Source organism: Protopterus annectens, chromosome 1.part0, assembly GCF_019279795.1.
Source record: "Protopterus annectens isolate FY-2018-M chromosome 1.part0, PAN1.0, whole genome shotgun sequence".
Taxonomy (NCBI): Eukaryota; Metazoa; Chordata; order Ceratodontiformes; family Protopteridae; genus Protopterus; species Protopterus annectens.
In genome coordinates this window covers 125,511,172-125,525,876 of record NC_056725.1, presented here as the reverse complement: position 1 = coordinate 125,525,876, position 14,705 = coordinate 125,511,172, and the positions used below count along the sequence as shown (strand labels likewise).

Genomic DNA, 14,705 nt, shown 5'->3' with positions numbered 1-14,705 from the left:
AACATGTAATACATTATATGAAGAGTAATAACATGCAGCACATTACATGAATACTGCCTAACCACTGCTTCCCACTGGAGCTGTTCAAGGTAACAATGCAACAGTTTATCATGCCACTGTATGCACTGGTTACTGGTCCTGTCTGTCCCATTAGCCTTTCTAATACCTTTCTAATAATCTCAGCAAGGTCCTTATTAAATGGAACCTGATTTAGCCCCAGCAGCTGTTCTCTAGACTGGTTATGCAACAGATAGAACATTATCCTATTCTTAGTGATATGCCAGTCATGTGATCTCCAAGAGACATTACCGTCAGCAGCCATCGCCACAAATGTCCTGTAAAACAAGATGGTGGCCTGGGATTCATGATGGAAATTTGCAATCTGAATCACAAGCAGCACAGCCTAGCTCAGCCAAGAAGAGTCCCCCCTCCACACATATGAGCAGGCAACATGCATGCATGTATGAGCCCCCACTCACAGTATTTAGGTGACATATTGAGGACCAAAACTGAGCATTGTAGCAGCATTGAACCTTTTTTAAAATATACCATTTCAAAGACATATGTAGAACCTACTCCAAGCTGTATATATGTCACACAAACTGCTATTTAGTTGTGGCATAAGCAGATGGTCCACCATGGTAAAGACAGAGTCCTGATAAAAGAAGCAAAAGTAGAACCTCTACACAATTTTGCAGCAACTGGCTGACAGCAGGGAAGAACAGTATTCAGAGGATCCAGCCCTCAGGAGTTACACAGATGATGTGGTATACCCACATTCATCTGTAATACAACTTATGTGCAATATATATATATATATATATATATATATATATATATATATATATATAACTGCAACTCTATACTGTAGGTGAAGGAAGACATACCACCATCAGGACTGCCTGCTCCTATACTATCCTGATATACACATGCATGCTGTGTAACTTTGATATGGAAATAACTATCATGGACTCACCATGTGTTCCTTAACATCATGCCATGAGACCCCACTGTCATATATTATTGCATAGGTGACCCCAACCCCACAGTCAGTAATATTAGCCATTTACCTGCATATCTCTATAAACCTATGTATGACAGCCATCGCATTTGCTGTTGTCCATCCCTTGCATTAAGATGGAGTTCCCTGTAGTACTCCATTGATCATACCATAGCACATCTGTGTTACCTACTGTATTTGTATCCCTGTCCAGACTTGTACTGTTGGTCATACCTATAGTACACCACTGTTACTAATTAGTAGCCTACTGTTCCCAGCAGTTATCTACCTGTAGTTGTGTGTCTTGTCTCCATAGATATCCTCATTTCCTTCAGAGAGTGTAGATGGCAGAGGTTAGGAGAATGACATCCAACTTGAGACTCTCAGGAGCTATGATGGTCAATGCTCGGGTGCTGTCCTGTCTTTACAGGACAATGTTGGGAAGACTGTGGTTCATGACATCAGTGATTTGTGGGCAGAACTGAGATCACAGCAATGATGCAGGTGTATTGTCAGCAGGATCAGTGAGCCTGTAAGAATTCATATAGCATAACAGAAGAGAGGTAAGCCACTGAATGAGGGCACCTCCTACTGCAATCCAAAAACAAGGAGAAGATCCTAATGTCCCTTCACGTAGGTGATGAAGGTGCAGGTACCATACCTAGAGGACTGGACACAGAATCTGATTATTCTCAAGCCTCATATGTCTAGAGAAGGATGCTTCAGGTTTGTAACTGTAGTGTATCTGAGTACAGTAGCTATGTTGTGTGCGTGTTGGAGGACCATCCTATACACCTCTGTAGTTTTCTCATAGGTATGTCAAGGGCGCAGGCATACAGGAATGGTGCAGCTGTGTGTGTCTGCTCTATATCTACATAATCTGTACCACTGTTACATGTCTAACACAGGACCTCACATGCAGAATGGATGGTCAGTTTCATTCTGCTCTATCTTATATTGCATAGTCACAGGTTGGACCACTGCTATGGTGATACTTATACAGCCATGGTCAGTTCAACAAGCTGATGTCTACACCAGTGTAGGGTAAGACTATGATGCTGAGACACAAATCAAGTCAGATGACATGCAGGCACTGTATGTCTCCCTCCTGTCTGGTTCTCCACCCATTTTTCATGGTGACAGCATGGCCAGACTGACACCTAAGCCACAGTACTGTGCAGTCTAGAAGCTCATATGCTCATCAGAGGCCTCAAATGACTGTGAGCAGCTGCACTTTTTCCTATTGAAAGCTACAGCAGACATGTGCATCCAGCATGTATACACCTATGGTATGGTAGCATGGCAGAGGACCATGGCCCCTTCCTCGTTACAGCTGACCTCTGATATGGGGCCAAATGGTAGTAGAGCTCAGTCAGCATGTGTAAGGCTATCAACTGTGCACATTCTGCTCTGAAATGGAACTAACCAGTGTGGTAAATGGCAACCATGAAGTAACAGGGGACTGAGGTGATTAGGCCTACTCCACCTTCAGATGTTGCTTCAGATGTTGCTTCATGGTAATTCACATGAGGGGATCCTTCCTCAGTATTGGCCTCCTGATTGTTTTTCTGTCATGAAATTGTAAGACCTGTTACTGTTATATGCAGGAATTAGAATTGGGTAATAGATTGTTCAGAAAGACCACAAATATTAAAGTGTGGCAATGGTTATACAGCTGCAGAACTTGTGGTTTGATTATTTATGGTGAAGTAAAGGACTAGAACTAAGAGGGTAATAGTGGAGGCACAGAGTTTGCACCAGACATGTGGGGTATCTGACATGCAGTTTATTAGAGGGTCTAATCTGCTTAGATAGATGATGTGGGAGATGACCATGAGGAGGAGTTGGGTGACAAGGCATGCAGTGGTAATGGGCAGAGTTTAATTGATGTTAGAAAAGTTGTTGAAGGCCACGTAATTTGGAATGCAGGCTTCCAGTGATAGAGGAACAGGAGCAAATAGAAGAGGGATCAGAGCTTCAAATGAGTGTAAATTTAGATTGGTATGGTTGGAAATTCTGAAAGATTGGGGGAGGGAGGGGTGGAGAAGCTTCACTGATCTGTGCAAAGAATGTAGCATATTCATGTGGTTGTGATTGTGATATGAAAGTTAAACAGTAGAGATGGGAAGAGCTCATGGAGGCCAAATGACACAAGGATGAGACCTGTGGAGGCAAGCAAATTTTTAAGGTGGAAGATTGGTCCTGTATGAAAGAAACTCTAAACTCTTTTTTTCCCAGAACAAATTGGTAATAACACAGGCTAAGATAGGATTTCCGAGGGTATGCAAGAGCCTGCAGGAAGACATGCAGCATGGGAGTAGAGAGGTAAGACACTGAATAAGGGCATCTCCCACTGCAAGCCTATCAGACAAGGATGAGTTCCTATTGTCCCTGACCATAGGTGATGAAGGTACAGGTAGCATGCCTAGAAGACTGTAAGGAATTGGAGCAGAGTGCATTATGGGAGGAAGTCTGTAGTTTGTTTGGAGAGAATAAGAGATAAGAATACAGTCTAATACATGAATTACATTCTAAGTGGCAACAATGTTGGATTCTAACTACATCTTAGCTCAGTTGCAAAAGTTTGAGAGAAGATAGTGGCTGCTGGAGATACAGAAATTAGAGGGAATTGGGATATAAGTAGGTCCGTGGTGTATAGAAGTTAAGGGATATGGAGCAGACAGCTGGAAGCACTTGAATGGGTGTATATTATTATTCTGTGTAGGGCAGTTAAATCTAGAGAAGAACTGACATGGACATAAAGGATGGAAGATTGCTGTGATGATAGGATAAATGAAAAAGGTTAATCATGGAGCACTGGAAGAGAGCTATAGCACTGGTCATGTGGTTTTCAATGCCAGTAAAACACACAGTGCTCCTACAGTTTATCCTTATTTGTAACTGGTAGTACATAGAGCAGATGAAGGCCTATGCATCACAAAGAATTATGAATGAGTCTCACTGATCATAATATTTTATTATGTGTTCTTGACATGGATGCCTAAATTCACCTCTCAAGCTTTACTCACAAGGTGAATTTCTCAGCATCTGTGTCTTGAACGCATAATAAGTTGGTTATGATGATAACCTGATCATAATCCTCTCTTTATTGCACCAGTAGGTGTTTATTGTGATGACGTTTCTTCTTGGTTGAAAATATTGTTTTGTCTTGTCCAGGTTCTCTGAAGTCTCATCGTGGCTTTTAGCAAAAGAAAAACTTCTGAAGAGGATTAAGATTGATGCCAAAGAACCTGCCAAATATGTTCATCTTCGAACTTCACTGGAGGTAATCCTAAATGTTCTTATATGAGTGCTGCATTACTGGAAGAGAACTCTACTTGTTGTATGTGTACACTGAAAAGGGGTGCTTGTACTAAGACCTACTTTGTCTCCGTCAGGAAATAAGGCAAGATGTTAACAAATGGGAAGGCACTATCAACTGGTTAAAATCGAGATTAGCTACATTAGTTGAGATATCCTCTGAGAAAGATGCAAAGAAAGAAGACCAAGAATTGTCCAAACTTTCCAGTGTCTTCAGGGATTTTCTGTCTCTTCTAGCTCAAGTAAGGCACAATTTTACTATATATGGTGTTTTAAATGTATATATTTCACACCACTGTGCAATCCAGTAAATTATTTGCAGGACACTACTTCTTTATAGATGAATTTATATTTGCTAAATCTTGCTTCTAGGACTACCTGAGAAAGTCGCACTAGATATGGGCTAGGTATCAGACAAGGGAATCATCGAGGAATATGTGTGTGATGCAGAGACAGTGTACTGTGTCCTGTCCACGTGTTAGCTCTTACTGCTTCTCACTTAAGGTAGAATAACTACCTAACTAGCCTTTCTAAATTCAAAACAAATCAAGAGCTGACCTGAAAGTGGCATACATATATATGTCTGTGTGTGTGAATAAAGTCTTATCTTTCATGGTTTGTGTAATTTCTTTCCTAACAAAAGAACTATTTATTAACATATATGACAAACTTGTGCTTCATTTGTGAGAGATGTGGATATTTTTATAAGATTTGTTCTAAAATACGATCTGTGAATTATCTTCTCCAGTTTCAAGATGTCACTTAGCAGTCTTATGCATAATGACTTTAAATATCGCCACAGAGTATTACATTCTTCTTGCCTCTGCCTCATTACTTTCTTTAATCTTACCTTTTGTTTGTGGACGCCTTTTTAATAATAGATCAAATCTGTCCCTGGCAGATGCATTTCTAATAGCTTTCTCGAATGTGGAATTTGAATAAACCGTATTTCAAGGCCTACCAATAATTTCTCTTCCTTTATACATTTTCTATTTTCCATAAGAAATGTACTAAGGGGCAATGATTTCAAAACATACGTGGGAAGGAAAATGCTACCTTGAAGAAAATTATTTTTAGGCCATCTGTTTATAGGTAGCTACTTGGCTTGCAGTTCAGAGAACCATTGAAGACCCTGGCCTAAATTCCCATATGCTCCCCCCCTTGCACTTTCTGATTAAGTGAATTTCTCAAAGCCACATATTTGACAAATGAGGGCTGACAGAATCAGACCCTGTATCACAGGGTCTACAGCCTGCAGCCTAGCCCTCTGTGCCCACTGCCAGACTGTTTTCTATGGAATTGTGTATATGTCAGCTTACCTTGTTTCCCTACTGAAGGTACATTCAAAAGTAATAATTCCATGTGATGCGTCATAATTGAGGCTTAAGTGAAACCCATTAGTATCAAGAGAACTTAAAAAAAATATTGTATCACTTGCAAATTATTAATGAGACTGGCAGTATAAAGGGATTTGCCTTTAAAACTGTAGAACTGTAATAGTGAAAAAGGTGTTTCTGCCATCATATACATGTGTTGCTGCACACATTGGGCAAACCAAGAAGAGTTTAAAGGTAAGATTTTGCAGGACCAGTAGCACATTATAGATAACAATAGGAAGAGGATGTTGGCACTGCTTTTCTCTGAAATGAAATGGTTCAGTTATGAACTTTATGCAACTAGCCTCTGCTAGAAAATGTATAAAGAAAGAAATCATGTGGATATTACTCAATTAATGGGACATAAGGAAGCAATTTCAATCATGAAATATAACAACCTGACACCTGAGAGTCTTAATTTAGACATTAAATGGAGGTTGACTTTATAGTCATTGTGAATTTCTATTTCTGTTTTCCCGTGGCTGCATCTTACCATATTATCTGTTGCCTGATTATCTTATTTTGTTACCATTCCAGTGTTTTTATTGTTTGATTGATGTGATAATGGCTTTGAACTACCTTTTAGACTGTTTGGATTTCATAATGTATTCTTTTGAAGTTCTTTTGTGACTGACATTCCAGGAACTAAGAACAATTCTGAGCTTCTACCTAGTATATTTATGATTACTTTTGTAATGTTATGGTTATGGCTATAAAAAATAAAGTTTGCCTTTTCTGTTATCTTAAAATGCCCAAACTTAAATGAAAGCAAACTGCACTTTAGAAATGTGAAACAGAAACAGTATGAAATTAGGTAGGTAGAAAACGGTAAATATTTGAAGTATTGGGACCCACTACAGCGAGTAACAAAATGCAGAAACTGAATGGCTGAAAGATTGGACTTATGTATATTAAGTCTGAAGTGCCATTTCTCGGAATATTACCTTTTGTCCAAGGTGATATTGTGAAAACAGAGTTAGTATATATAAGTTCAGGGGCTTACCCCACATGGAGGGTGCAGGGGACTCAAGAAAAGTAATTTTTGACATTCACTCTTCTCCTGTGTGTTCAATCTTTTCTTTTTTTTTTTTTTTTGGCTTGTTGGTATTTGGCATTTTGAGTGCTGGACTTTCAGTGAAGAGCAGTAGAAAATTAGAAGAGCAGTTCTGTCATCTGCAAATGGATTCTAGAGTCTGTATATTATATACTTTTCAGGGTAATCCACATTTCCCTCTTACCTATATTCACAGATATTTAAGTAACAAATTAATCACAACTGGTTCAGAAAACTGCTGATGTTTATCATTAAATCACTGCTACAGTAGATTAAGTTATATGGGTCATATATTGCCTGAGATTGGATAACTGGCACGCTTCCAAAGATGTGGGGTACCTTCTTTGCACTCTAACCACTGTAGAAATTGAGAAGAGTCATATAAAGTCAGTGGTAAGGGTACCAAATTTTCAGAACTTTCTTGTCTTTGAAGTTTCCATTCAACAGCAGCTTTGTGGGTTCAGAGGCCTGCTAATGCTTCATCAGTGTTGGGTAGATAAGTAAGCAATTTGGACTACCTTCAATTTTCTCTGAAAAAATATATATATACTGTCAAAACAGGAAAATTTTCTGTCAGGATTTCTGTCTGGGACTTAAAACAAGTATCTGGTTAACAGCTTCCCATCAAAATTACCTCAAGTTTTCCTCTTTAATTTGGATGAAGAGCCTGAGAATAAGGTTGTATTTTGTTCAGTATAGTGATACACACACACACACACACACACACACACACACACACACACACACACACACACACACACACACACCCTGAACTGCAAAAAAAGAAAAGTTGTTAGGTTGTTAGGGAGGCTTCAGTCCTGAAGTGAGTCCAGCTTTCTGTTTGACTCTTCCATTGAGGAGTGATTTTGTTGTAGCCATATCAGGTTACTTGGACTCTTCATCAGTTTCTCTTAGCCAGTTTGGTGCTGCTCCTTGGGGAGCCACTACGGATTGAGAAACGGGCACGTTATCAGTGGCCATTTCCCTATTCTCTTTGGGAAAGGGAGAACAAATCTTGCCAGTATAATGTAAGGGGGTACATGTTATTTCTTTACAGGACCACACTGAGGAGCTTGTTTCCTAGGGAAAGATCATTCTTATGGGCACACTTTCTCAGATGATATTCCCAGGAAAAGAAAGCATAAAATTAAGTATTTTTCTTCATCTATGTCTCGTTCCGCTAAGGCAAACAGAATTGCTTGGGTTTTGCCAAAGGCTTAGTTCAAGCCTTTCATTCATTACTGTTTTCCACCTGCAAAGAAAATGTTCCCTTCTCTTTCAGGATTCTGACTCATAATCTGACATATAGGCATTAGGCCTAGATTATCATTTTTAGCTTATTTTCCAGAGAATAAACAATCTGCATCTGAGGAAAGCTTTTCTTTAGATTCTCATCCTGAAGAGTTGTCTTTTTGTTCATCATATTGATCACTGCTGCAGTAGCCATAGCTATATAGGTGATATCCTGCCAAAGGTAAAATGTCCAGCCAACCAGCTTCCAAAGCTTCAGGGCACCTTCTATGCACTCAAACCATGAGGTGGCTCATATTCAAATAACAAAAATTCAATTTTAGGTGTAAAGACCTTCAAAGCTATACTGCCATCAAGGAGTGTGCTGTTCTGTGGCTTTTGAGGATCAACACTCAGCTTGTAGTTTACTCTGTGGGGCAGATAAGTTCCCTTTATGGAAAAGAAAAAAACCTTAAATTTTCTTAATTTTGTTGATGTTTTATTACCGTCTTTGGGTAGTTATTTTAAAGCTGGAAGTGCTGTTTTAAATGACTGTCCTGAGACTGTAACTTACTTTTAAATGGAGTGCTCATTTTTTTTTTCACTTTAAAGGTGGTGTAAAGTAACTGGAAACATTTTTTTTTCCTGTGGATATATTGTGTTTTTCCACTTTTGTGGTGCTGGCATAGTGTTTTAAATTGATTTTTGCTATGTTTTTCTGTCAAAAAAGTAATTTTTGTGGACTGTTAGTGTTTACCGGCAATTGTTGCTTGGCTTTCCCTGGAAAGAGGTGCCATTTTTGGCTTGACCATGGAACAGAGTACCAAATACACAGACACTCATTCTTCCAGCCACAAAAAGGAAAAATTAAGAAAACAGCCTCTGCCACAACAGCTGGCTAGAAATTTGCCTCAGCCATAGATGGGGTGATTCTGGTGTGGCCATTTGTTGTACCTCTGACCACTCAACTTTTACCCCAGAAGCCTCTGGTATAGCACCTACAATGACTATGGACCGGGTCTTAGCCATGTCCTCAGCGGCTGTTGGGGTTCCCTCAGTGGGCAAGGAAGAGCTTTTCTTGCTAGTCCTGGGAGAGGGAACAAGTACGGTTTCCCTGTTGTGTCAGGATGCTGTGTCCATCCCTGGGGAAGCTGCTGCTGCCATTAGTAACATGGTTGGCCCCATTTTTCCTGTAAAAAAGAAATAGAAAACCCAGCATTTATCTACTCCTCCTCCATTTTCTTTGGATAGGAGTAGTTTACTGTGTCTGGCTCTGGGTTTGCTTCAGGCTGTTTCTTCTTGTAAAGTAGTTTCAGGTAAAAGAAAGAGGGATTCCTCTTTTCCTGAAGAAATTCAAGATTCTGAATCTGATCAGGAAGATGCAGGGATGGATATGTTTTTTCCCTCAGATTTCTGATTCAGACTCAGAGGAGAACTCATTGCTTAATTCTTTCTGTGGGGGTTTCTCTTTCTTTGAGATTATTGCTAGAATGTGCCAGTGTTTTCAGTGGAGAATACTGAAGTTTCTCAGTCCCTCAGAAAACCCTATTAGTTGTTACAGAAGTATTTTCCCAGAACCCACACCCATGCATTCAGGTCTGTCTGTCTAGAGAATGTGTGAGTTAACTGCCTGCAGTACTTCTGATAGTCAGCTGGCTGCCTCTTAAAAGGCAGCTAGGATGTATACAGTTCCTCAGTCTTTTAATTTTTTATGCACTATTTCCAAGCTTGACCCAGCAGCTATAGCTTTAGTTGATCCCACTGCTGACTAAGCACTTTGTTAATTTCAATTTTACTATTTCTGATAAGGATGTGAAGATAATTGATAGGTATAGGGAAGAAAGTGTATACTTCTGCAACTTTAATTTTCAGAATCATAAATTGTCAAGCCTATATGTTAAAGTTTATTCTGACAAATTCTGAAAGTATGAGGAATATTTTATCTGCAGTTTCCTCTTGTAAGAAAAATCTGCTTAGTGTCTTTTGTTGCACAGGTCACACTACTTATTGTTTACAGTGTGTCTATGACCCTATTGATGCTTCTTCCAGGGCTATGACCACTGCTACTGTTTTAAGGTTTGCATGAGTGCATTTTCAGCACCTTCCAGATTATGTTAGAAATGGAATTTTAAATGATCCCTTGGATAGAGATGTAGTGTTTGCCCCCCCTAATGCAGAGGTGATCAAAAAGTGTGATGAAAGGGGTAAACTGGGAATCTCTAAGACTTTTCAGCCCACCTTTTCCAAATTGTCAATTTTTTTGTTTGTTTCCTCATCCAATTTTGGCAAAAAGCAAAATAAGTAGTCTCAAAAAATTAAGGTAAACAAATGTTTAAGAAGAAATAGCAAGGGGGCTCCAAAAATAAGTGTTGTATTTCCTAAAACCAAAGACAGTCCAACAGTGCTGAATGACTATTCAAAGACTTCTGCCCCCCCCCCCCCACTTTGGCCCCTTTTTCTTCCAGAAAGTCTGAATCTCCATTTTTCTGTTCGGCAATAGTTTGCTTCAGACAAATGATTCTGAAAATCATTCGACAAGGTTACAGATGGCAGTGGGAGGAAATTCCTCCTCCTTCCAAGGGGGTCATTCCTCATCCTCCAGATCAGACTCACTTGTTTTCACCTGTTCTTCATCATATGCTGTTCCAAGTGGTGATAGAACCAGTTATTCCTTCTCAAGTTCTAGAAAAGCCTGATCTACACCTAGAGAGGGAATTTATGCTTGTAGTGCTTTGTAAATGTATGTACAGAGGATCAAGTTGCTGCTTCTAGAATACTTCTAGAATCCAGCCCTTTCCAAAAAGCCTTAGACAAAGTCAAGGACCTGGTAATGTGAGCATTGACCCTGCCTGCAATAGTTTTGCTGTGGTTGGAATAACAAAAGTTAATAGCCCAAGACAACCATTGGAAATGGCCTGTTTTGACACTAGTTGTCCCCTCTTCTTACCTTCACAAGAAATGAACAACTGATTTAAAAATCTGAAAGATTTTGTTCTGTGAAGAATGTACCTTTTGTTTGTGGATATCCAAGGTGTGGGCTATCCTTTCTCCCTCATTTTTGGGTTCAGAAAAGAATACAGAGAGATGGGCAATTTGACTTAGAGTAAGCATGGATACCACTCTAGGCATAAAAGTAGGATTAGTCCTCAAGGAAACCCCGGCCTTGTGAAAAATGAGATAGGATTGACCCATCTTGCAACTCAGATACTCTTCTTGCAGAGGTCAGAGCAATCAGTTAAAGTGTTTTCCATGCTAAGAACCTCAATACAGCCAGATGAGCTGGTTGAAATGGAGCAAGTGTTATCTTCTCTGACACAAAATTAAGATTCCATTGAGAAGCCAAAAGTTTTCTTAGAGGACTGTTATGCAAAACCCCTTGCAAAAACATTCTGACATGAGATTGCATTGAAAGAAAGGGATCCATGGTCAGATATTTTGAAATGGCTGTCAAGTGAACCTTGATAGGGGAGTAAGACAAGCCCTATGATAACAACTCACATAAATATTGAAGAGTTAGAGAAATGCCAGCCCTGAATGGGTGCTGGTTATGTTGTTGGCACCAACTAGAAAACCTTTTCTATTTGCTAATATACAATTTTCTATTAGCAGGCTTTCTTGCCTCTATAAATACCATACCTGCTGTACAGCCTAAATAAAATTGTGCCTATAAGGAATTAAGACACTATCATCAAGGCAGTCAGTTGAAGCTGCTTCTGATCAGGATGTATCAAACACCCATGTTCATGTGTGAGTAGATCCATTCTGTGATGGAGCTTGTGGTAAATTGCTCCGGCCAATGCCAAAAGAAGGGGAAAAAAACACTGTTGCCTGGTCCAGATGGGAGTCACCATAATGATTATGGAGGATTCATTCTGAATCTTCAGAAGTATGCTAAATATGAATGGAAAGGCTAGCAAGGCATACAAGAACATTCCTATCTAAGCAAAAGAAAGATATCTTTCTTCCAGACCTTGCATGGAGTCCTGTTACAGAACTGTGCCAGATTATTGTTCAGAGAGGAGTCAAAAAGTTCTGCTTGAGGAACTCCCCACAGATGGCTCAAATCTTGGAAGACCCTCTGATCAGGTTTCCATTCGTGAGGGTTTGCCTTGGTCTTGCTGAGCCTGTCTGCCACATAATATTGCTCTGATGGAATGTAGGATGCCTGTAGAGTGAGATTGTGCAGCAAAGCTATATCTCAAGCTAGCATGGCTAACTTTTTTTGCTGACTTTGATCTTCATCATTGCCAGCCCAGCCCAGCCGTCATGCCCCATCCTTGCTGGGTCTACCAGCTCACTCCTTGCCTCCTCCAGACTTAATCTGGTATTGCTGGAGTCGGTCATGGAACCCTAGGCTACAGGGGGCCCTAGCACATAGGAACATCCATCCAGGGGAGAGGTGCTGCTTAGAACATACACTATTTTCCCCCCTCACATGTGGGAATGTGGTGTAGCCTGGGTGGGCAAGTGATGCGACTGAATAACATATTGTCCCACCTCAGCAGCAGCTCAGCAAGGCCCACCTTTCACCATTTGACCACAGCCCTCTTCAAGCAACATCTCTGGCCTCCATCAAAGACCATCACAGGGAGACTCACATGAACCGCCCACTCCTAGGATAGGCATGTCCTTCCCTTTCCCCCACTGCTCCATCAGTCACCTGAGTTGTTAAATTAACCTGGGTCACCTGGGCCACAGTTAGGGCTATATCCCGCTACACCACTGGAGAAGCTATGGCGAATCTGCATAGTGGGTAAGATCTGGTTCCCCCTTACTTGCTCATGAACCACATCACTGTGATTTTGTCTGTAACAACTTGAAGAGGTCTTGGAGACCAAAGGTAATATAGAGAGTTAAGTGCCTTGATAAGAACAAGCATTTCTTTTACATTTATGTGCTTTTGTTTGTCTTTGTTGTCCCAGTTACCTTGCATTTTTATCCATCTTGACACTGTTCCCCAAGCAAAGTCCAAGGTGTCTGTGGTGACTGATTGCAATAGTGCAGAAGGAGAAAATGGGAGGCCTGGATTTAGGCCTATTTGATGTCAACACTAAGTGAGTTCTCTTCTATCAAACCCCAGAACTGGAATTTGAAAAGATAGTAGCTACTGGTGTTGGGGCCAGACAGACTTCAGATACCATTATATCTTCCTCATGTGAAGTCTTGCCAGATATATCATAAGAATCATAGATGCCAAGAGACACAGAACCTGAGGATTTCCCTTACAACTACCGATGTCTGAGTGGAAAACCCTTGAAACAGATCCAGATATTGATCTTATTTTTTTTTTCTGTAGAAGAAAATCTCTTTGTCCTGTGGTGTCTAGCATTTACCCCAGGAACATAATCCTGTGTGATGGAGTCAAAATAGATTTTTGAAATCTGGATGAAGAGGGATTTGATGATAAGAATCTTTTAAATCTTTTAAATCTAGTGATACCAAAAAACTGAAATGAGGAAGAAGAGGTAACAGGTTGTGAAGTTACAGCATTTTGAACCTGGGCACTATCATAAACTGGTTTAGGAAAGAAACATTCACAACTAGTCTCATGGCATTTTCCTGAATAAAAACCTTTTGCATATTTTCATAATTAATCAGAATAAATTTTAAAATAAGTGCCTGACAGTTCCAAATTCTGAAAATTAAAGTAGCAGAAGCATTCACTATTTCCTGTGCTTACCAATTGTTTTACCATCCTTGTCTGTAGGGGAAGAATTGGAATTAAACAAATGTTTAGCAGCAGCTAAATATATAGCTGCTGTGTCAGGTTTGGGATAAGTGTATAAAGACTTGAAAGACTGAGGAACGTTATGCAATCTATCTGTGCTTTTTTAGGAGGAACAGGCTGGGTATGTGGGAAGCTACAGGCTGTGACAAACGCATCCTTCAATGCCAGCAAAACAAGTGGAAGGGGGAAGATTCTGGAACTTCCATTTGTAACAGCTCATACTATTTTCTGAGGATCTAAAAAAGCTGAGCGCTTTCCCACTGAAACACTAGCACATTCTGGAAATTGTTTCATTGAAAGAGAATCCTTCACTGGAAGATTCATTATACCATACTTTCCTTTGAATCTGAATTAGGAATCTGAGGAGAAGACCTTGCATCTGTATCTTCTAGTCCAGAGTCAGAATGTTGAATCTCGTCAGGAAAACAGGAATCCCTTTTTCTTTTACCAGAAACCACATTATAAGAAGGGTCAATATCCTGAGCCTTACTTAATAAATTTCTCCTGTTCAGGGAGATTTGTTTACTTTTTAACAGGAAGTTTGGGGCAAGCAGGTTTATTTATTGCAGCAGCTTCCCCAGGGATGGGCACAACATTATGACTATGCAAGAGCATCAACCCTGCCCTTTTCCCAGGACCAAAAAGATTGGCTCTGCCTTGCCCAAAGAATTTCTGGCTGCACTAAAGGGACCCTAGGAAAAAGATGAGTGGTCTGAGCAAACAGCTTTGGTCACAGTAGAGTCATTTACCTGTAGTTGAGACAAATATGAGAGTACCCCCCTTACTCCAAGGTACAGCAATATTAGCATTAGTGTATATATAACCAACCACATGCATTGTACTAGGTTTTCTTTGATTCCAAAAGCTTTAAAACAATACACTATGTATCTAAATATCCTAGTTTTTATTTAATAATACATTTAATATGAATATGGCTTTTAAACTGGTGGTGAGTTTTTGACAGCCATTCTGTATAAACTAGATAAATGAATAGAA

The 14,705-nt window shown here is 39.9% G+C and overlaps 1 protein-coding gene across 1 annotated transcript in view; it reads left to right on the top strand.

Moving 5' to 3' along the window:
* LOC122793396 (nesprin-1-like) overlaps positions 1 to 14,705 on the top strand; it is an 876,647-nt gene that overhangs the window by 500,368 nt on the left and 361,574 nt on the right. Inside the window, exons 25-26 of the mRNA XM_044061803.1 lie at positions 4,178 to 4,286; positions 4,399 to 4,563. Coding sequence (XP_043917738.1) covers positions 4,178 to 4,286; positions 4,399 to 4,563 — 274 coding nt within the window. The remainder of the gene's footprint in view (positions 1 to 4,177; positions 4,287 to 4,398; positions 4,564 to 14,705) is intronic.